Here is a 19,150-nt window from a genome sequence, read left to right on the forward strand (position 1 = left end):
TTCTTGTGAGAGGCACAGCTGAAACCTGTGATAACACCTTTGAACACGTAAGGTATTGTGTGTGGCTGTGTTGTGCAGGTGATGGTATCCCTAACATGGCCGAGTGAAGAAGATGGTTTGTCGCTGTCGATGTAGAGGCCGGGATGGCTTGAAGATACCACGACTACATACCTTACTTTACACGTTGACACGGAGATTGGTCTACATATGAGCTCGGCAGAGGGGAATATCCTAAAGCCAGCTCTTTCATCGCTTTAATGTACCTATATACAGACGTTTTTCACAGAGACACCTTCGGCTGCTTGTAAGTGGCGATACATTGTCACGGGGCTCCATGAATCTCATCCCACTTGCGGTGCCGGTGAATTCTGGGGGTTTCGAGGCTTATGCGGTTTGATATGGGATGGTTCAGGTGGTTGAGAAGAGCGGGCGAATAAGGGCACGGCCAACGGCGAACGAAAAAAACTCCACTGACCGCGCGGCCTTTTTTTGGAGGGGCGAACGGGTGAGATGAAGGCACTGTGTACCAAGGTACTGGGTAAGGGAGTGTGGGTAAGGTACCTGTAGGCAGTTTGTCTATCTTGGTGATGATGGCCTGGTGTTTGTCTTTCTTGACGTGGCTTGCATGAAGTGCGTGGATAGTTGGGGGTAATACATAGATGGACGTATGGATGCTTAGGAAGGGTTACGTATGTCTTGCCTTGTTAGGAACAAAATGTACGGAGGTGATATGTTAATATGTTACATATGGATACAGAACGTGGCTGAGAGGTGCGATGGGGGAATTGAGACAGAAAGGATTGGTCATTCGTATAAGCTGTGAGATGGCTTTCCCCATATCTTGAAGAGAGGCTTGGATCTTCATATCGGGGTATCACGTATGTGTCGTTCTGTCAAATACGAGATTGGCGGAGGAGCTTGACATCGTATAGAACATGCTAACTCGAAAAGCTTATTTCATACCCAGTTTGTATGTAGTACATGTATCTTTGATCAACATACCTGCATATAAGCAGCATGGTGATGATCCTAGAAGTGGTGGAAGTGGAAGTGTCGTTGAAAGTTCCTTGAGGAGACTACATACCTAGTGGCGCAGTTTGCCTGCATGTGGGATGGATGGGATATAAATAGCACGTCTACGGCTCTGTTTGTACAGTACATACATATGTAGGTACTCTTATCAGCTGTTGCCTTCAATGTGATAATCGGCTACTGCGCAGTAATACATGTAGACTACCGTAGTCTAGGTGGAAGATTGGATTCAACTACTAACACAGCCTCGTCTCGTCACACTGATGTTTCGTATTTCTGTACAGCATGTACAGCAACAAGTGAGTCGTTTGCAGGGTACAGTGTATGGATGTGTTGGGAGGGGCCAATTGCGTGGTGTTTTGGAGCACGTTTTCGACGTGTTTGGGGCTTGCAGATGTATCCAAGATACCGCTGCTCGCCTTCTATCAGAACTTATACTCCCCATTAATCCCAGCATCGTTCAACTTGCGAATCGATACTGTATCGTATCACCCAACAGCAGAGCCTCAGATCTGCAAATGCCGCTTCCTCTTAGCCTAGGGGTCCATCTCATCTGCAGTTTCAGCGCGTCTCCACTGCTGACGTCTCGAGGCGCAGTCCCAATGTCCAACCCCCGACGCTGCCAAAACTCCCGAGAGAGAGAGAGAGAGACGGGCAGGGATATATCCGCTGAGCAAAGCAAAAGATTGTCAATGCTGTTTTCGCTTGTCGGCTCGATAGGGGGCCCTTTCGTTTCCCTCGGTAGGTACCTAACGTAGTGGGTAGGGTTCCATAGTATTGTAGGTATCAGACGACGGACGCTGGGTTTTGTTTTTTTTTCTCTCATACATGCAACTTTTTCCATCTTCTCTCACTCTCTTGCAGGCTCTTATTCTTTTTTTCCTTTCTGATCTTCTTTTTTACTATTCTGGTCCTTGAGGTATCTGGGGATTGGGATTGTATTTTTTCCCTTCTTCTTTCGTTTCTTCATAAATGCTTTGCTAGTGTTTCATGGATTAACCTCTTCTTCCATCTGTATTTCCTCCTTTCGTCTTCTCGTCCCATTCGTGTCTCTCGCTCTTGGATATCGACCTCTTGTACATCTTCACTTTCATAACCTGAAAGAGATACTTATATACCATTCATAACTCCCCATCATCCAGCCCCTTTATTCATTCTCTTACCCCCATACATCGCCAAGTTCTTTCTCCGAAAAGCGTACGTACATGGATCGATCTAAGCGACTTCATCCTCACTTCCCTTATACATTAGCATCTGATAGCTGACAGGGGGGAACAGACAATCTAGGGGGCAACGCCTCATCAAACCCGATCTCATCCAAGGACGATCAAGGCAAAACCCAAAGGAAACAAAAATGCGCTTCTCACTCTCCGGCGTCTTGGCCGGCGCCCTGGTCGGCAGCATCGCCGGCGTCTCGGCCATCCCCCAGCAAGCCTCGCCGGCCGCAACCTCCGTCTCATCATCATCATCGCCGGCATCGCCATCCCAGACCTCGTCGTCGTCGTCGTCCAACTCGTCGCAGGTCTGCAACAACTCGCCCGTGCTGTGCGACCGCCACTACAACGACATCACCTACATGGGCGCCCACGACAGCGCCTTTCTCCGCGACGACAGCACCGGCAACTCCATCGCCGGCAACCAGTTCTTCAACGCCACCGACGCCCTCGACGCCGGCCTGCGGCTGCTGCAGGCGCAGGTCCACAACGAGAACGGCACGTTGCGCCTGTGCCACACCTCGTGCGGCCTCCTCGACGCCGGGCCGCTGGAGAGCTGGCTCGCCCTCATCAACGACTGGGTCGTCGGCCACCCCTCGGACGTCGTCACCCTCCTGCTCGTCAACTCGGACAACGTCGATGTACCAGCAGTCCGGCCTGAGCAAGTTCGGCTACGTCCCGCCGTCAACGAGCGACGACGACGACGCCGCCATCGCCGAGTGGCCCAGCCTGCGCGCCATGATTGCCAACAACACCCGCGTCGTGTCCTTTGTCACCAACATCAAGGCCTCGACCGCGAGCCCGTACCTGCTGCCCGAGTTCGACTACGTCTTCGAGACGCCCTTCACCGTCCTCTCGCTCGACGGCTTCAACTGCACCGTCGACCGGCCCTCGGACGCGGGGCCCTCGGCCTCCCACGCCTTCGCCCAGGGCTTCATGGGGCTCGTCAACCACTTCAAGGACTCGGAGATCACGGCGGGCATCAACATCCCCGACACGGGCAACATCACCCTCGTCAACAGCGCCGACACGTCCGCGACGGGCGAGCTGGGCCAGCACATCCAGCAGTGCAACGGCGAGTGGAGCCACCGCCCGAGCTTCGTCCTCGTCGACTTCTGGGACAAGGGCTCGACGGTCAAGGCCGCCGACGACAGCAACGGCATCAGCCAGGCGACGGGGCGCACCAACGTCACGGACAGCAGCGACAGCGACTCCTCGGCGGACGGGACGAACCAGACGCGCGAGTTTGGGACGGGGGCGCTGATTGCCTTTTTGGCGGCGACGCTGTTGATGATTTAGGGGGGGCTTGAACACGAGAGAGACAAGCTCAGTGGCAATGAATATCGAGAATATCGACCCCTTCTTTTTTAAGGGAACATTCATTTGGCATTCATTTAAGCGAGGCGTTTTCTTTTCTTTTCTTGGGGTTTTTTTTCTCTTCAAAAGGCAACACTTAGATTGCAAATATCTGGGCTTCATTTCGTCGATATAGAACAAAAAAGGGAACAAATCATTTTTTTGTCTTCTTGGGGCTATAGATTCCTACCTAGTACTTATACTTGAGAGCACAGCTTGCAACTTTGGCATAACAAATCCTGAGCATTGGGGCATTTGGCTGCAATTAGTAGCCAGTCAATTGATTAGTACACTGTATTCTATGAGCGCTGACTCGAGATGATGAATGGAAAGCGCCTCTGCTGATACCTTGCCATAAGACTTCTCAATTTGACATGTCGGCTCTACGACGTTCTATATCTGGATGTCATGTTCCTGATAGATATAATGTATGCTGATATGCTATACATCGAGTCTGAGTCCAGAGCACAACGCACACACTTCTTACAAAGCCGCTAAAAACCATGCCATGATCCAACCCCTCCATCATCTCAACAACACATTCTCAACTTCAAACCTCCATCTCAACCCCCTCTCCAACAACATCAAACTCTTGCACACAAAAAAGCCCAATTGAATGCTCCGCCTCATCCTCTCCCCCCCGAGGCAGCACATCTACGCTTCTTCTCGCGCCATATCCCGCCAAACATTCACCACCACCACCGGGACAAAGAAGAAGAACAAGGCCAACAACATGGACTACGACTCGATTCCGACGCCGGCGTCCTGCTATGCCGATTTCTGTCTGATTCCAGTACTGTTTTTCAAATTCCCCCTTTGTCCCCCCCTTACCATTCCGGTTTCCTGCTTCCGTATGTTTTTGTGTGTAAATTTAATCTTTTTTTGCTAATGCTTTTGATTTCGGGGTTTTTTTTTCGATTAGGTCGGCACGGGAAGCGTCTCCGTGGCAGAGGAAGTCGCCCAAGTCCAACGCGTGCTCAAGGCGAGCGGCCTCAAGTACACGATGCACTCTGCCGGCACGACAGTCGGTAAGCACAATCTCCCGCACCGAGATCATCTTTTGCCACGCTTTGCCCCTCAGAGTTGTTTATATATATATATATATATACACTGAGTGAGAGGAGATGATATATGAAGCTGATACATTTTGGTGTGTGTGTCTGTGTGTGTTGCAGAGGGCAGCTGGATTGATGTCATGACGGTGATTGGAAAAGCTCATGCGGCGGTCCACGAGAGGGGCGTTGTGAGGGTTCAGTCGTCCATGAGGGTTGGAACGAGGTGAGTTTCCCCTCCTTCCTTCTTCTTCTTCCGATAACTCTTTCTTTCTTTCTTTTCTCTTGGCAACTTTCTCTCTGGTTGAGTTTCTCTGGGTGAGTTGACGAGTTCCATCTTCTTTTGTCTGACATGTTTTTGCTTGAAATAGGACGGATAAGAAGCAGACGGCAGAGGACAAGGTCAAAAGGGTGGAGGACCTGCTGAGCAAAGAGGGCAAATGATTACTGGATACATTAGTCTCAGGGGAATGATTGGGCGGTTTCTTCTTGGAGAGGCGTAGAATAAATGAATGATCATGGTGGATGGCATCATTAGATTACTATGTACTTTTCCCTTGCCCTCGAGATTTGAATCATACAACTCAACCCTCCCACGCCCGAACCTCAACCCATGGAGAAAAGAAACAAGTCATGAGAAGATCCCCAGCATCAAATTGTACACAGACTATTTGTACATATTACACCCCGTTTCATTCACTTTTCCCTCTCCCTTGCCACCCAAGTAAACGCCGCTCCGTGCCGTGCCATCATCCCATCGTACACAACATTTGCCGCAGCCTTATCCTCGCATCGTCATCCGCTTTTGCGACTTGCGCAGCTCCTTCTCCCTCTCCTTCTCGAGATACTTCTTCTGCGCCTTGGCGTCCAGGCCCTTGAGCTCGGCATCTCGCTTGGCCTTTTTGGCCTTTTCCTTCTCGAGCTGGCGCTCCTCGTTCTTCTCCTCCTCAATCGCCTTCTTGATCTGCGCAATCATGGCCTCGCGCGTGGCGCGGACTCTCTTGAGGACCTCGGGCCGGAAGTGGGCGTCCCTGACGAGGGCGTCGGGGATGCGGAGGAAGTGCTCAAACAGGGGCAGGAACTGGTCGTAGTTGTCGTTGGACGGGAGGCGGTACTTGAGGAAGACGCGCTTGCGAGGAGTCGTCTCTTCCAGGCGAGTGGGCTTGTCAACGGGCTGGTCAGAGATGATGATGTACTCAAACAGCTCGCCGGCCTTTGTGACGGCCTCAATCAGCTCGGGAGTCAGGAAGGTATCGGTAATCTCGGCGCTCTCGCTCATAATGGTCAGCCACTGGGGCAGCTTGGAGTTGTCCTTGGTAGCGGTCAGGGAGACGTCGTAGCGTTCGTCGCGCAGCTTCTGCATGCTGGACTTGTTGACAATGGCCCAGACAAAGCCGTCGTACGTGCTCTTGCTGTCCTTGGGGCGCGCATCAACGCCGCCGGGGGCAGGGGGGAGAGTGAGCTCCTCCTTGCCGTCAAACGGGTAGATGGTTGCCTCGACGGCCTCCTCCGGAGCGGGGAAGGTGTCGGTGACCAGAGACAGGCCGTGCTCGATGTAGTGCAGGAAAGGGTTGAACCGCTTGGCGAGGGTGATCTTGACGTCCATAAAGGCAACGTTCTGGCGACCGGTGGCGTACGAGGCGAACTCGAAGAGCGACTTCTCCTTGATGAAGGACTTGGGGTCAAAGTCGGCGTCGAGCGTGGGCACGCCCCGGAAGCCGACGGACGCGAACTCGCGCTTCATGACGGGGGCGTGAGCCTGGATCCAGGCCCTGGCCTTGGAGCGGTTCGCGCGCGTGCCGTAGATGTGCAGCAGGAAGATGATGGAGGCGAGGACGAGGATGATCCCCTCGGGCTTGAACTCGGACAGCGAGTGGCGCTCGTGGATGTTGTACCACTTGGTCCAGACCACGTCGCCCGTGGGCTGCGCGGCGGATCCGGCCAGCGTCGTCGCGGCCTGGGGAGCGGCCTCGGGGACGGCATCAGGAGCGCCGGCAAAGTCGGCAAAGTCTGGGAAAGCAGCAAGGTCAGCTTTCTTTTCTCTTCGAGGCCGTCGCGATCATCAAGGGCGAGTTGCAGCACAACCCGCGACAGAGCCATCGGATGGGCGTGTTATAGTAGAATGCGTGAGCAAGAGGGAGAAGAGGACAACTGACCAGAGTCGGGCTTGGCTGCAGCAGGCTGCTCCGGCTTTGCGCCTCCAAACATGTTCTTGAGGACGTCGGCCATGGCGAGTTGGCGGGATCAATGGCTTGAGGTTGGAGGGGGAGAGGACGAGGAAGAAGAAGAAGAAGAGAGAGAGAGGCCAATTGAGCCAACGTGGAATCTTTTGCGGAGGTTCCCCAAGGCTGAGGAGTGGGGGTCCAGCTTCTCTGCGCTTCCTCCCGCTAGTCTGGGGAACTTGTGTGTGTGATATTGGTCTTTTTTACAACGAAGGAGAGAATAAATAAAGACTTCTTACTGGGGGATCTGTGACTTCAATCAATTACTCTTGATTTGCATTTCCTACATAGAAATTGACGTTCTGCGTTTTGTGAATCTCATTACAAGTCTCTTCGAGCCCTGCAGCTTACCAGAGCTTAGCTTCCCCAACACATGCAGACTACAGATTGTACCACTAGGTGGTACAGTGTGATTACGGGCATCGCCAACTCTTCGCAGCGCCAATTGAGCTACAGGCTTGATTGCGTGTATATGCCAGCCATCACCATCTTGAATCGCATCAATTTTTCAAACGTCAATCACATTCTGATAGCAGCATCCATCTGAACTGAGCTGCAGCGCTGTCTCGTGTAAACGGACGCATATGACGTTGCACTCCGGCGGACCATTCCGGCTGACTAACACCGCCAACAGACGCTGTTGCCTGGCCAACAATGGCATCGACATCTTCAATAGGTGCCCAAACGTGAGCATCAAATTCAACAATCACTTCAAATTCGCCCGGCAGAACTCCAGGCATAGACGCCAACAGCACAAGAGCCCTGGTCAAAGATGCGACGCACAACAGCTACCCGGCAATATGGAAAGCAGTCCAAGAAGTCCACGGCGGAAAGGATGTTTGAGGAGCTGGTTCAGACTCCGGTCCGGGTGCCGCGAACCAAGCCAGATGTTAAGCCAGTCGAAGATCCAGTCACTCCCTTGACGAGAAGGATATCTGAGATACACCTTCACGAGTCCCCTAAGCAGACGTCCAAGCTCCATTGGGCTCCTAAGAAAGATGCATCCATTGTGGTGGACGAGGCCGAGGTCCTTGATTTCACTGAGCTCAAGGTGGATTCGCCCCTCAGCCGAAAGACGACGCCTATCCCAGAAGAGGTCCCAGCAAAGCAGATTCCTATATTAAAAGACAAAGTAAAGATACAAAGAAGAGATGAACTCGAACAAAAGAAAGCAAAACCGACAACGAGAACGACCAGGTCAAGCCTCAACCCGGAAAAGCGCACATCTCCAACAGCGGATGCGTCCTCTTTGCGCGTCCTCACGTGGAACGACGTCTGTCCGCCAGGAGACCAGATTGTCAAGATTGCCGAGGCCTCCTCCGCAGAGGTATACCGCGTCACCAACAAGCGAGGCACGAGCATCATCAAGGCCATTCGACTACCTTCGCCCATCAAAGCCCTGACCAAGACGCAAGTGGCCTCGGGTCTTGTTGACGAGGAGCCACATTCAGAGAGCGACGTCAACAACGAGCTGCAAATCTCCGAGTGGCTGTCTGATATTCCGGGGTTCGCCGTGTACAAAGAACGCTACATTGTCCAGGGCAAGACCACGAGAGAGCTTCTCGAGACGCATCAGGCAGTGCAGAAGAAGATGAAGAGGGAAGACCCCGGCAGGGCGCAATATTATCCGTCGCCGAGCCGGTATTTGGACGATACCAAGTTTTTGGTGGTGGAACTCGGAGATGCGGGAAAGTCACTGGAAAACTGGGAGTTGGACAGCGCGGACCAGTTATGGGACATTTTTCTATTGGAGGCGATAGCATTGGCAAGGGCTGAAGAAGTTGCCATGTTTGAGGTGAGTATTATGTTTTCCTCTCTCTATCTTTTGATCACCTAATTCCCGTCAATGGCAATGAGTTAACCCATCACAGCATCGGGACCTGCACGAGGGCAATCTTTGTATCAAGCAAGCACGTCCTCCCAGGAAGAGGCCTCCTACAGCAGAGGGCTTCTTTGGATACTCTGGCTTGGAAATTACAATCTTGGACTACGGCCTCTCGCGAGCCGAAGACTTGTCAAACGACGATGCCGCGCCCATTGTATACGACCTAGAGAGAGACCTCAGCCTCTTCACCAGCACTTACAATCCTCAGTGCAAGGTATACCGGCAGATGCGATCCTTCTTGCTTCGAGCGGAGCGGGACTGGCTCCCCCCCGAAGCCCACCACGTTCCCTATGCCAAGGGCATCGACGGGCCGCTTTCTTGGGACGTGTATGCGCCGTACACGAATGTGCTTTGGCTGGCGTACACCTACGAGTACTTGGTCGACAACTTTCAAGGCGGCAAGAGAGAGCTTGCCAAGTTTACAAAGGAGACGGCAGAGCTGTGGAAGTATCTGAACCCAGACGCTCCCAAAGATGTGCCCTCTTTTGGATGCGCGGCCGATGTGGCGTGTTTTGCGTTGGAGGCTGGTTGGATAGGACAAGAAGAGCTTTTGGGGGCATCGGCTTCCATCATCGACCACCACCGCGAGGACAGCATCATTGTTGCACAGGCCGATGTTGAGGCTTCGCCGCGAAGGTCGCGAAGGCGGCGTGGGTCTGGATCTTGAGACATAGACAGCCGGCCTTTTGCAGATGCCAGAGTTGCTTTGTCGGAGGAACCGTGAGACGTTGATATAAATGTACATTAGAGGTGGTTTGGCGGCTTTTCTTGCGTCTTTTCTGGGTATGGAGATGGCTCATGAGACTACGAATCTAACGACGATGCAATGAATTCGAATCCGCGTTGACAGGACGAGCACATTCACGACTGCTGTTACGGAGGAGACGCCAGAGACATTTGCGCGGTGGGATGATTCACATGCTTCCGGGTCACCAGCTCTGGCCCATGGCAGCCGTGGCATTGCATTCAACGCCGCACTCGGTCACGTTCACACGACGCCTGCACTCACCCGAGAAGAGCGGCCCCATGAAATGAAGGCGCAGGGCCTCCTCGTGAAATGAGCGGCAGCCACAGCAGCGCAATGGCGGGCTTCTCGAAAGGGCTCTTCATCTCCGGAACTTGGCGCCCAAGGGTTGATCCCTGCCGGCAGCAGGCCATCAGATGCTGGCACCGCATGTAGATCGGATAGCGGAGGTTAGCGCGGTACCCGGCAGCCAGTAGAGGTTTACACGAGAGGCCAAGTAGCGGGTAGCAGCCGCCATCGCCAGCCGGCCTCGGTTGACCTCTTGCTCAGCTGTGTGGAACCCGCGCAGGCCGCTCTGGAGGTGCCGAGGCTAAACAGCACAGCAATGGCACCGCATTTGGAGGGAAAAAGCTGGTCTGCCCACCGCCAGCCACAGTCAACCACAAGTGCTTGCAGCTCGTCGTATTTCTGGTCGCGGCGCTGCGTCAACTCTGGACAAAAACATTGACAACCGAGCAGCTGAACCATCGCTCTACTTACCTACTTCGCCTGACTTTACCTTAGTACTACCTACTTGTACTAGACCTTTCAAAGGCCTCCTGTTTCCTTTTACTTGTAGCAAGTTATATCTGACATCGCGCCTCCTCCTTTGCTTGCTTCGTCTCCTTTCCCTCGTCATCCCTTTTCTTCATTGATCCGGGCTCAAAGTCTTGCATCTCCAGCGACGCGCATGGCATAGGGATAGAGTAGCCCTTGATTGGCGCCTGCTTTGCTCTCTCTTGTTCACCAACCAGGCGCATCTGGGCACCCAGCCAACCTCCGACTGACGCCATCGCCTCTCTTCCCCCCCGGTCCGTCGCGTTCACTCGGAAGTGCCCTCCTCGCCATGGCGTACGGCGGCTCTTATACCGCCTCGTTCAACCCGGCAATGTCGAGCAGCGAGTCCTTCGGCAGCGGCCTCCTCGCCTCGTCCATCTCCTCCCTGTCGTCGTCCGGATCGAAGCGCATCTCGCCCGTGTCCAAGACATACCGACAAGCCTCCACCCTGTTCCTGACGCGTCGCCTGCCCGAGGCGCTCAGCACGCTGCGTCCGATCATCACGCCGCCCAGCTCGGCGGACGACGGCGAGCCGGTCCCCGTGGCCAAGTCGTCGCGCGGGACCAGGATCAAGGTCTGGAGCCTGTACTTGACGCTTCTGAATGCAATTGTCGAGCTGGAGCCTGAAGAGGGTAAAGAGGCGTTTGGCAATCAGGAGTGGAGGGCGCTGTGCACCAAGGTGCGGGATGGATCCATCTGGGAGGAGGTGGTCAAGAATGGTTACCACGGCGTCGAAGGAGACGTTGATGCCGATGTGGTGATCAATCTGTGAGTCTCAATTCATACCGCTCTTGTTGCGCTAAATGCATGCACGACTTTAAAAGTATAGTCACTAACCCCAATGGCGATGATATAGGGCGACGCTGCTGCTTGCGCATGCCCGCGACCAGAGTCTGAACCAGAAGATGCTGGAAAACTTCCTCGCCTCGTCAAACATTCCCAACCTTGACCTGAACGACTTCACGGCGCCGTCGCGTCGCTACCAATCTCCCGCCAGAAGGGCCAATGGCGCGAATACCCCGGGAGATCTCAACTCGCGAGTCAAGCTCCTGGAGCTATACACTCTTCACGTCCTCCCCCAAAACAACGAGTGGGACTATGCTCGTGAGTTCATCAGCGTGAGCGCCGTGCTCGATGAGGAGCGCAAAGAGGCGTTCCTGCAAGCTCTGCAAAGCCTGCAGGAGGAGCAAGAGGAACACGAGAGACAAGAGCGGGAAGAGCGCAAACGACAGGAGGAGCAGCTGCAAAAGGACATTGCCGAGGCAAAGCGGCTCAAGGCCGAGAATGAAGAGAAGGAACGGAAACGACTCGACGAGGAGCGGCAGCTTCGGGAGACCAGCGAGGGCGACTACGGCATCGAACAGACGCCCAGCTTTAGCGGAGTAGGGAGAGCACAGCCGCCCGGGTCACCCCAGAACAGCGTTGCGCGCCCTCCACGCCCAACGGGCAAATCGCGAGCCAAGGGCACGACTGCCTCTGGGTCCACGACCATTACGGCTCGGGCCACCATGATCCTGTCGCGGTTCCGCCACCTGTTTGAGAGCCTCGCCAGCTCTGTCAAGGGCAACCCGGCGGTGATTACGAGGCTGCTGGTCTTCACCATGGGCTTGCTCATCATGCTGGGCCACAAGGCCACGAGACAGCGGCTGGAGCAGATTGTGGGAAAGGCCTGGGCAAAAGTGGCAGCAACGGTAGGGATGGGCACCAAGGTCAGTTACATCTAGACGTGGGCGCCGGGAAGGGAATTGTACACCATTACTTTTATAATCATCTCCTTTGTACGACTTTGCTTTCTCTTTCTGCATGGAGACGGAGTTTTATTCTTGGATACTACCAAGCTGGTATTTGGCTGTACTGCGCGTCCCACGTCCTCGCGGACACGATATAATATTATGATGAACACGCCTTTCTTTTTGAGTAGCTCAATAAAATTAAGAATTGTTTCGAAATGTCTGCTGCTGAATAAAATTAAGAATCGTTTCGGAATGTCTGCTGCTGCATAGTCTAACAAAACCTCGTTCGACACATGTGATACGTCGTCTCCCGAGCCAAATTCAAATGCCCTAGACAAGCTGCCAATATGCCCCTAGTGTTCGTAACGCCAGAAACTCCAACCCAGATATACACACGCGCCACATTCTCCAAACATATAGTGAAACAGATCTTGTGTGCTCCGCCTCGGCCCTCCGTGCCGCCCAGTCCCGGGCCACCGCTGTGTTAATAATTTGCTTGCCGATTCGTTTTCTTTTGGTAAAATAACTGCAAATCATAGACAAGTTAGCATCCAAAACACACAATTGAATCTTGCTCCAGTTAACGCGAAAGACATCGCGTAAAAGAGAGGAGTAAAGGGGGAGAGGGGAAAAAAAAAACAAAAAAAAACGTACGTCTGTCCTTGAACTGCCCAGATTGATAATCTTGGGACACCCGTCGCGATCCTTCTCGAGGCGCGTGCACTCGTAGCAGTAAAAGGCGTCGGAGATACCCTCGCCGCCGCAGACGACGCACTTGTTCTGGTAGTTGCCGAAGCTGCACTCGTCGCAGATGCGCACGAGCGTCGTGGGGCGGACGTAGGAGTCGCAGACGGGGCATTTGCCGTCGCACTTGTCGCAGAGGCGGCCGATGGCGATGCCGGATTGCTTGCGGCACATGACGAGGTCGCTGGGAAAGTGGAAGGTTAGTTTTTGGTTTGTCTCTTGGTCGATTTGGTGAGAAGGGGGGGAACTTACGGATGATGACGAGACATGGTGGAACAGGTGAGGAAAAGAAGAGGTTTGTGGTGAGATGCTGTTGCCGGTGGTGGTGGTGTTGTTGGTGTTGAGGTGGAAAAGATGGAAGTTGTAGATTGATATCGGAATAGGTAGGTTGAGAGGAAGAAGGCGAAAGAAGAGCTGCGAATAGCGCTACAGATTCCAAAGAACTACCAGCTGCAAGCGTGTGGATTTCTCATCAGCCTTGCAGTGACGTTAAGAAGGGCGAAAAGAAAGGCAGAGCTGGAGGCGAAAAGTAGAGAAAAGGCGGCAGCTGATTAGCCAATCAAACGCGCCAAGGCAGCTGTCCGATGGTGGGGGGAGGGAAACGCCAATTGAGGCAATGAATGCATCGAGCTTTCTTTTTTTCCTTCGTCACTCTCAGCCTTGGGACATTCTATTTGAACAAGAAAACACAGAGCTTCCGCCGTTATCATTTGCTCCGCATCGGCTTTTGGTCAAGAACTGCTCATGGTGCTTGGGCGGTAACAACGCGATTTTGATGAGGTAACCTGCTTTTGGGCGACGACAGATGGCTACGATGGGGGAGACGGAGCCGGAGACGGAGACGTAAGTTCTTAGCTTGCCATCTATCGATCGCAGACTGGGAGATTGACAGGCGAGGCTTGCCCTTTTCTTTTTTTTCCAGGGCTGAGCCGAAGCCGATCGAAGAAAGACAACCGACTCCGGAAAAAGCTCCAGACACATCATCTCTCAAGCGAAAAGCCGAAGACGAACCCCCCGAGGAAGAATCTCCCAAGCGCGTGAAGCACATCGACGAGAGCGACAGCAAAGAGCAGCCAGGTGACGATACAGAGCGAGGCGATGATGCCGCGCCTTTGCAGCGACAGCCATCATCGCCCAGCCACGACCGCCGCGACGACGACAATGGCAAGGAGGGCGCATCGTCAACCGTCGCGGTAGAGGACCGGCGCAAGCAGGTTATGCAGGAGGAGAAGCGGCGGGGCAAGCGACTGTTTGGCGGCCTTATGAGTACCCTGAGCCAGACTTCTAACACGTCTCAGCAGCAGAAGCGCCGGCAGGAGATTGAGCGCCGGCAGCAGGACCGCATGCAGAAGCAGATGGCTGAAGACGACCAGCGCAGAAGCGAGAGGCTGGAGAAGCTGCGCGCCGCGCGCATGGCGGATCAGATTGTGTTTGAAGAAGAAGTGGTATGGCGAGATGATCATGCTCTCTGTCTCTGGCGAGGGTCAAGGATGCTAATTTTGGGGGGTGTTCTTAGATGAAGAAGAAGCACGAAAAGCGACTGGCCATGGCAAGGTTCTTGCGGACCAAAGCGGAACCTGCAATTGTATGCATTCCCCCCGACTCTCCGGCTATCTTTCAATTGAATGATGCACGCTAACGCTGGCCATGTACAGTTCTATCTTCCGTGGAGAACAACCTCCGCCCAGAAGGACATCATCGACGACCAAATCGAAAAGGCGAGAATCGCCAACGACAAGGAGGTGGAGCAGTTCAAGGCCCGAAAGCAGCGGCATATTGAGCGGTATGGTCCCCCAACGAGGCAAAGAAGCGTGACCCCTGATGAACCGGCTGCCGCGAGAGCGCCCGAGGGCGAGAGTCCCCCCCAAAGCCCTCGCCACAGCAGCGCCGATAAGCCACAGGTACAGGAGCGAAGAGCGTCCTCAGACGGGCACAAGGGACACCATGACGAGTTTGGTGACGACCTGGAGGAGGCAGAGGAGGATATGGTGATTTACTGACTTACCCGATCGATGATTCCCCCGGTCTCCCTTGCGCTGCTGGAGGCCCCTTGTGATACCTTTTCCTTCATCTTCATTTTCGATGTGATTATTATCAATTACAGGTTTGTCCAGGTTCTTTTCAGCTACACGTAGTGTAGCTGCAGGTTGCTATCTGGAGGCTGCAGACACGTTCTACAAACTTAGAGAACTTGAGAGATGGGCGCTGCTACGAGTATAGTTGGGAGCCTCGGCATTATTGCCATATCACGACCATGGCTGAAGCAGTCTTTGTCAACGATGACTAGCAGTCATGAGTTCAGATGAGATGCGTGGACACAAAAACAGAAGGCATACGTCAAACGGAGCAACAAATGCAGTTGGGGCTATTACATGTACGAGTATCCCGCGCATTCGGAGACGCATTCTATCTCCCCTAGCTCCGGCAGATCTCGTTAATCGACGGCACCAAGCATTGCCGGCATTTTGCTACGATGAGCGTCTAAGCCCGCTCACGGCCAGGTCTATACGAAGCCAATAGATGTTACAGCGTCTGCAGTCGGAATATACTGACTATTTCGTATGCACATAAACCACCTACGAGTGCCTTAGTATTCTGAAAGGCGCAGGTTGGTAACAAAAGAGCAACCTCGGCACTTGTCCCCCCTGCTCTTTCTTTACCTACCACGTACGGTGAAAGGTCCGCTCGCACTTGTTCGGTGAGCCCGCCGGCCGAGGCACGGAGTGGGGGGTTTGCCCGGCCTTCTGGCCAGATGCGAAGTTCTGGATGTCACTGGAAACTCCATATATATCACGACTGTCGGTGTGCATTAACTGTTGTCTGTGTCGTCGTGTAATTGCGGCATTGAGTCTTTGGTTGTATCGCACAGTGCTGGTTCTCATCTGGTTTGAGTTGTAAGAAGAAGGCTTGAACCGGACTTCAAGAGGCTTCGTTTTGTTGTACGGAGCCCCTCACTGTTACTTGGACCAAAATGTAAGTTTCTCTCCCTCTCTCCGCATACAGGATGTAATGCAATTACACAGAGTAGAAATCATGTTATACAAATAGATCTCTAATTAACAATACTCTAGCAGCACAGCTAGCCGTTCCACACCATCGTCAACAAGATGGACACCAGCAAACTCAAGCCAAACGACCCCCGGGTCAAGTACGAAACCAAGCAGATCCGCGGCAAGACATACTCGTACATCCTCGGCGAGCCCCAGGGCCCCAAGGTCGAGACGGTCGTCCTGGTCCACGGCTGGCCCGACATGGCCTTTGGCTGGCGCCACCAGATCCCCTACCTCATGTCGCTGGGCTTCCAGGTCGTGGCGCCCAACATGCTCGGCTACGCGGGCACCGACGCGCCGCGCGACCTGGCGCAGTTCGCGCTCAAGAGCGTCGCCGCCGACCTCGCCGAGCTGGCCCGCGCCTTCGTGGGCGACGACGGCCAGATCGTGCTCGGCGGCCACGACTGGGGCGGCGCCGTCGTCTGGCGCGCGGCCTACTACCACCCGGAGCTCGTCAAGGCCGTCTTCTCCGTCTGCACGCCCCTGCACCCGCTGAGCGCCGAGTACACGCCGCTCGAGGACATTGTCGCCGCGGGCCACATGCTCAACTTCAAGTACCAGCTGCAGCTCAAGGGGCCCGACGTCGAGGCCAGGGTCCAGGGCAAGGACATGCTGCGGCGCTTCTTCCGGGCCATGTTTGGCGGCCGGGGGCCGGGCGGCGAGGCGGGCTTCAGCACGGGCGAGGGCCTGCGCTTTGACGTCCTCGACAAGCTCGGCGCGCCGCCGCTCCTCGACGAGGACGAGCTGGAGCACTACGTCGAGCAGTATGCGCTGCAGGAGGCGCCCGAGCTGCGCGGCCCGCTCAACTGGTACCGCACGAGGGAGCTCAATGCCAAGGACGAGATTCCCCGGGCCAAGGACGGGCCGCCGCTGAGGTTCGAGATGCCGGCGCTGTTTATCGCGGCGAGCAAGGACAACGCTTTGCCGCCGGCCATGTCCAAGGGCATGGACGCTTTCTTCAAGGATCTCACGAGGGCCGAGGTTGATGCTACGCATTGGGCGTTGACGCAGGCTGGGGATGAGGTGAACCGGCTTATCGGGGAGTGGTTGAACAAGGCGCTCAATGGGGCGATCAAGGCTGCGTTGTAAGACTTGATGGCATTGACGAGCTATAATTGATTGATTTGCTCGGTTCTGGCATTTGCTAGATACCCAGTAGCAGCTAAGTGGTATGATCCCCTTTTGTAAATTCTGATATATCGCCGTATACCTAGTGTTGACTCTCGTGAATGAGATTCCCGTGGAATCTAGCTATGCCGTCCATGTCCGCCTTGAGGTTTGACAGGTATTGAATATGTCCCTCTCCGTGACTTCACCTCCAACTGCCCCCAAGGCGTTGGGGGTCCATGTGCCATAGTTCATTAGACGGTGCTGGTGCTAGACAAACACTTCGTGACGACGCGCACGCGCGCACGCTCGCACACAAGCCGCTTTGGTGAGATTCCGCTCACCGCTCTGCGCCCCTTCTGCTTCGATGCGTTCAGGTGACTGTCATGACTCCTCCCTTGCGAATAGCTTTTACTTCAAGGTATTTTTGTAAGCATCGACGGTTGGGGCCTTGGAAGTGGACTTTTTGTTTGGCTTTCCACACATGGGACATGCTGTTTGACGACGTGAGCGTGAGTTCTCATGTGAGAGGCACAACAGCAGATAGACTTACAGTCAGTCTGGTAGGCACACTTTTGGCAATACGAATGGCCTTGTGTGATTTTGGTTTTGCATTTTGAACACGAACTTTTCCCACCATCAGTCAAGGCGCAATGGATCAGGATGCGGGTGCGTTGTAGGATGGTGCAACATACCTTGAGTACTGTGCGTATGGGTTCTTTGCTGCTTTCGACAGCAGCTTACTCTTGAGGGCCCCGTTAGCAAAGGCGTCTCGAGGAATGGATGGAAGCATCTTCATCTTACCTTTGACACTCCGGTGTTGCCCAGAGTGGCGGACTTGGAGCTGCTGCCTGCCTTTGCGCTGGCCGGCGAGCCGTAGTACATTTCGCTCTTCTTCTTGACCTCCGGAGTCGCGAGCTTTGTGCTCTTGGTGAGCTTCAGACACTTGCCGCAGACCATGGCGGGCGTCTCAGATGTCGTCTGTATCTGGTTGAATTCGAAGTAAGGAAACGATGAGAATGATAAGCGTAATCACTTGAATCGGGTTGACACTGTTTGGTCGTGTTTCAACTTGATGACCGTTATGCTTGACGTTTGATGTTTGATGTCGAAATCGCAGTGGCAAGGCTGACATCAAACGGGCAATAGGTAGCCCGGTACTCCGTACAGCTTCGCGCCGCCGTACTGTCTGAATTCCAACGACGGCTGCAGAGTATCCCCATTTTGGCTCTGGCATTCAGCAAGGTACCTCGCCTATACAACTGCGGTGGGGAGGTGACTTGTCGCAAAGGGGACATCGCTCAGGGGGAACCCGAGCTGGAACGTGGGCCCGCGGAAAAAGGACAGGGCTCTCAGCAGTGGATCAGCGCTGTGGCCTCCCCCAAGCGATGAGTTGCAGAGCCGTTGAACGACACCCAGACGGCCCCCTTTCAGACCCTTTCAGGCCACTTGGCGCAAGAGAGAGGATCAAGTCGGGGTCGTAATATCAGAGCGACCTGGAAGTCCAGTCCAATCCCAGCGAGTGAGTGCCGGGAGTTGAGCTTACAGGTGTTAGGCGTTGGAACGTGCTCTCGGTTCTATTATTACCTGCTGGGGACCAAGTACTGACGAATACCCTGAGCTCTCTCGGGGTATCAGCTCCTTGGTCGCAGCGAACCTGCTACTACTGAGCTTGAATCAGCACTGATTGTCCAACTGCGCCTCTGCTTTCGGGCGTCGAGGCCAATCACCGCCGACGTGCTGACGTACCAGCAGCGCCCGAGCCTCGACAGTTTGTCCCGCTACGGAGTACGGAGTACAGGGAGCGAATTAGCGGGAGCTCGCCGAAACGAGGCTGTGCAGGGAACATTTGAACACTCGAACGCTTGCTGGTGCTTTTTTAGCGGAACAGCATCCAGACTCTACAGAAGGCCTTGCTTGCCCTATCGATATCGCGGGACCAGACCAGGTGTCAACCCCGATCCAATCTCGACTCGAGCTGCTTGCGAATCCAACTCCTAGACATACATACATCCCCATTCGCTTCCACGTCCACCCGCGAGCGGCTGCAGTCTCACATTCCAGCTCGCCCACAGCCGCAGCGAAACCGCCGCGAACGATCCAAACACCACACACAACCTTCTCGGGCTGGCCCACCGTCATCGAAGCCCGCATGCGTTGCCCCTCCGCCTCAGCGACCGCCTAACCACTGCTC

General features: G+C 54.3%; 9 protein-coding genes across 9 annotated transcripts; 6 read left to right on the forward strand and 3 right to left on the reverse strand.

The window, feature by feature from the left end:
- Positions 1-2,386: 2,386 nt before the first annotated feature.
- On the forward strand, positions 2,387-3,545 carry BBK36DRAFT_1167728 (hypothetical protein; the record flags this gene model as incomplete). Its single annotated transcript, XM_024895082.1, has 2 exons — positions 2,387-2,887; positions 2,967-3,545. 2 exons carry the CDS (start codon positions 2,387-2,389, stop codon positions 3,543-3,545), a joined length of 1,080 nt encoding a protein of 359 aa, XP_024750643.1.
- Positions 3,546-4,335: 790 nt separating this feature from the next.
- On the forward strand, positions 4,336-5,098 carry BBK36DRAFT_1116071 (hypothetical protein; the record flags this gene model as incomplete). Its single annotated transcript, XM_024890196.1, has 4 exons — positions 4,336-4,395; positions 4,525-4,630; positions 4,778-4,880; positions 5,026-5,098. The coding sequence occupies 4 exons, from the start codon at positions 4,336-4,338 to the stop codon at positions 5,096-5,098; spliced, it is 342 nt and encodes a 113-aa protein (XP_024750644.1).
- An 86-nt stretch (positions 5,099-5,184) lies between these two features.
- Positions 5,185-6,923, reverse strand: BBK36DRAFT_1134976 (DUF1682-domain-containing protein). Its single transcript, XM_024892490.1, has 2 exons — positions 6,811-6,923; positions 5,185-6,664 (listed from the first exon to the last, which is right to left on the reverse strand). Exons 1-2 carry the CDS (start codon positions 6,881-6,883, stop codon positions 5,436-5,438), a joined length of 1,302 nt encoding a protein of 433 aa, XP_024750645.1. The 5' UTR covers positions 6,884-6,923; the 3' UTR covers positions 5,185-5,435.
- Positions 6,924-7,711: 788 nt separating this feature from the next.
- On the forward strand, positions 7,712-9,428 carry BBK36DRAFT_1115721 (hypothetical protein; the record flags this gene model as incomplete). Its single annotated transcript, XM_024890161.1, has 2 exons — positions 7,712-8,671; positions 8,748-9,428. 2 exons carry the CDS (start codon positions 7,712-7,714, stop codon positions 9,426-9,428), a joined length of 1,641 nt encoding a protein of 546 aa, XP_024750646.1.
- A 1,183-nt stretch (positions 9,429-10,611) lies between these two features.
- Positions 10,612-12,046, forward strand: BBK36DRAFT_1116614 (hypothetical protein; the record flags this gene model as incomplete). Its single annotated transcript, XM_024890252.1, has 2 exons — positions 10,612-11,090; positions 11,179-12,046. The coding sequence occupies 2 exons, from the start codon at positions 10,612-10,614 to the stop codon at positions 12,044-12,046; spliced, it is 1,347 nt and encodes a 448-aa protein (XP_024750647.1).
- Positions 12,047-12,539: 493 nt separating this feature from the next.
- Positions 12,540-13,068, reverse strand: BBK36DRAFT_65104 (PHF5-like protein; the record flags this gene model as incomplete). Its single annotated transcript, XM_024898434.1, has 3 exons — positions 12,540-12,581; positions 12,710-12,983; positions 13,052-13,068. The coding sequence occupies 3 exons, from the start codon at positions 13,066-13,068 to the stop codon at positions 12,540-12,542; spliced, it is 333 nt and encodes a 110-aa protein (XP_024750648.1).
- Positions 13,069-13,604: 536 nt separating this feature from the next.
- BBK36DRAFT_1158168 (hypothetical protein) lies at positions 13,605-14,799 on the forward strand (the record flags this gene model as incomplete). The annotated part of the gene is made up of 4 exons (XM_024894082.1): positions 13,605-13,642; positions 13,722-14,244; positions 14,316-14,384; positions 14,455-14,799. The coding sequence occupies 4 exons, from the start codon at positions 13,605-13,607 to the stop codon at positions 14,797-14,799; spliced, it is 975 nt and encodes a 324-aa protein (XP_024750649.1).
- Positions 14,800-15,906: 1,107 nt separating this feature from the next.
- On the forward strand, positions 15,907-16,938 carry BBK36DRAFT_1115982 (alpha/beta-hydrolase; the record flags this gene model as incomplete). The annotated part of the gene is made up of 1 exon (XM_024890182.1): positions 15,907-16,938. One exon carries the CDS (start codon positions 15,907-15,909, stop codon positions 16,936-16,938), a length of 1,032 nt encoding a protein of 343 aa, XP_024750650.1.
- Positions 16,939-17,367: 429 nt separating this feature from the next.
- Positions 17,368-17,916, reverse strand: BBK36DRAFT_1116336 (hypothetical protein; the record flags this gene model as incomplete). Its single annotated transcript, XM_024890219.1, has 4 exons — positions 17,368-17,450; positions 17,510-17,583; positions 17,652-17,701; positions 17,761-17,916. 4 exons carry the CDS (start codon positions 17,914-17,916, stop codon positions 17,368-17,370), a joined length of 363 nt encoding a protein of 120 aa, XP_024750651.1.
- Positions 17,917-19,150: the final 1,234 nt, after the last annotated feature.

This window comes from Trichoderma citrinoviride, assembly GCF_003025115.1.
Source record: "Trichoderma citrinoviride strain TUCIM 6016 unplaced genomic scaffold BBK36scaffold_5, whole genome shotgun sequence".
Lineage (NCBI taxonomy): Eukaryota > Fungi > Ascomycota > Sordariomycetes > Hypocreales > Hypocreaceae > Trichoderma > Trichoderma citrinoviride.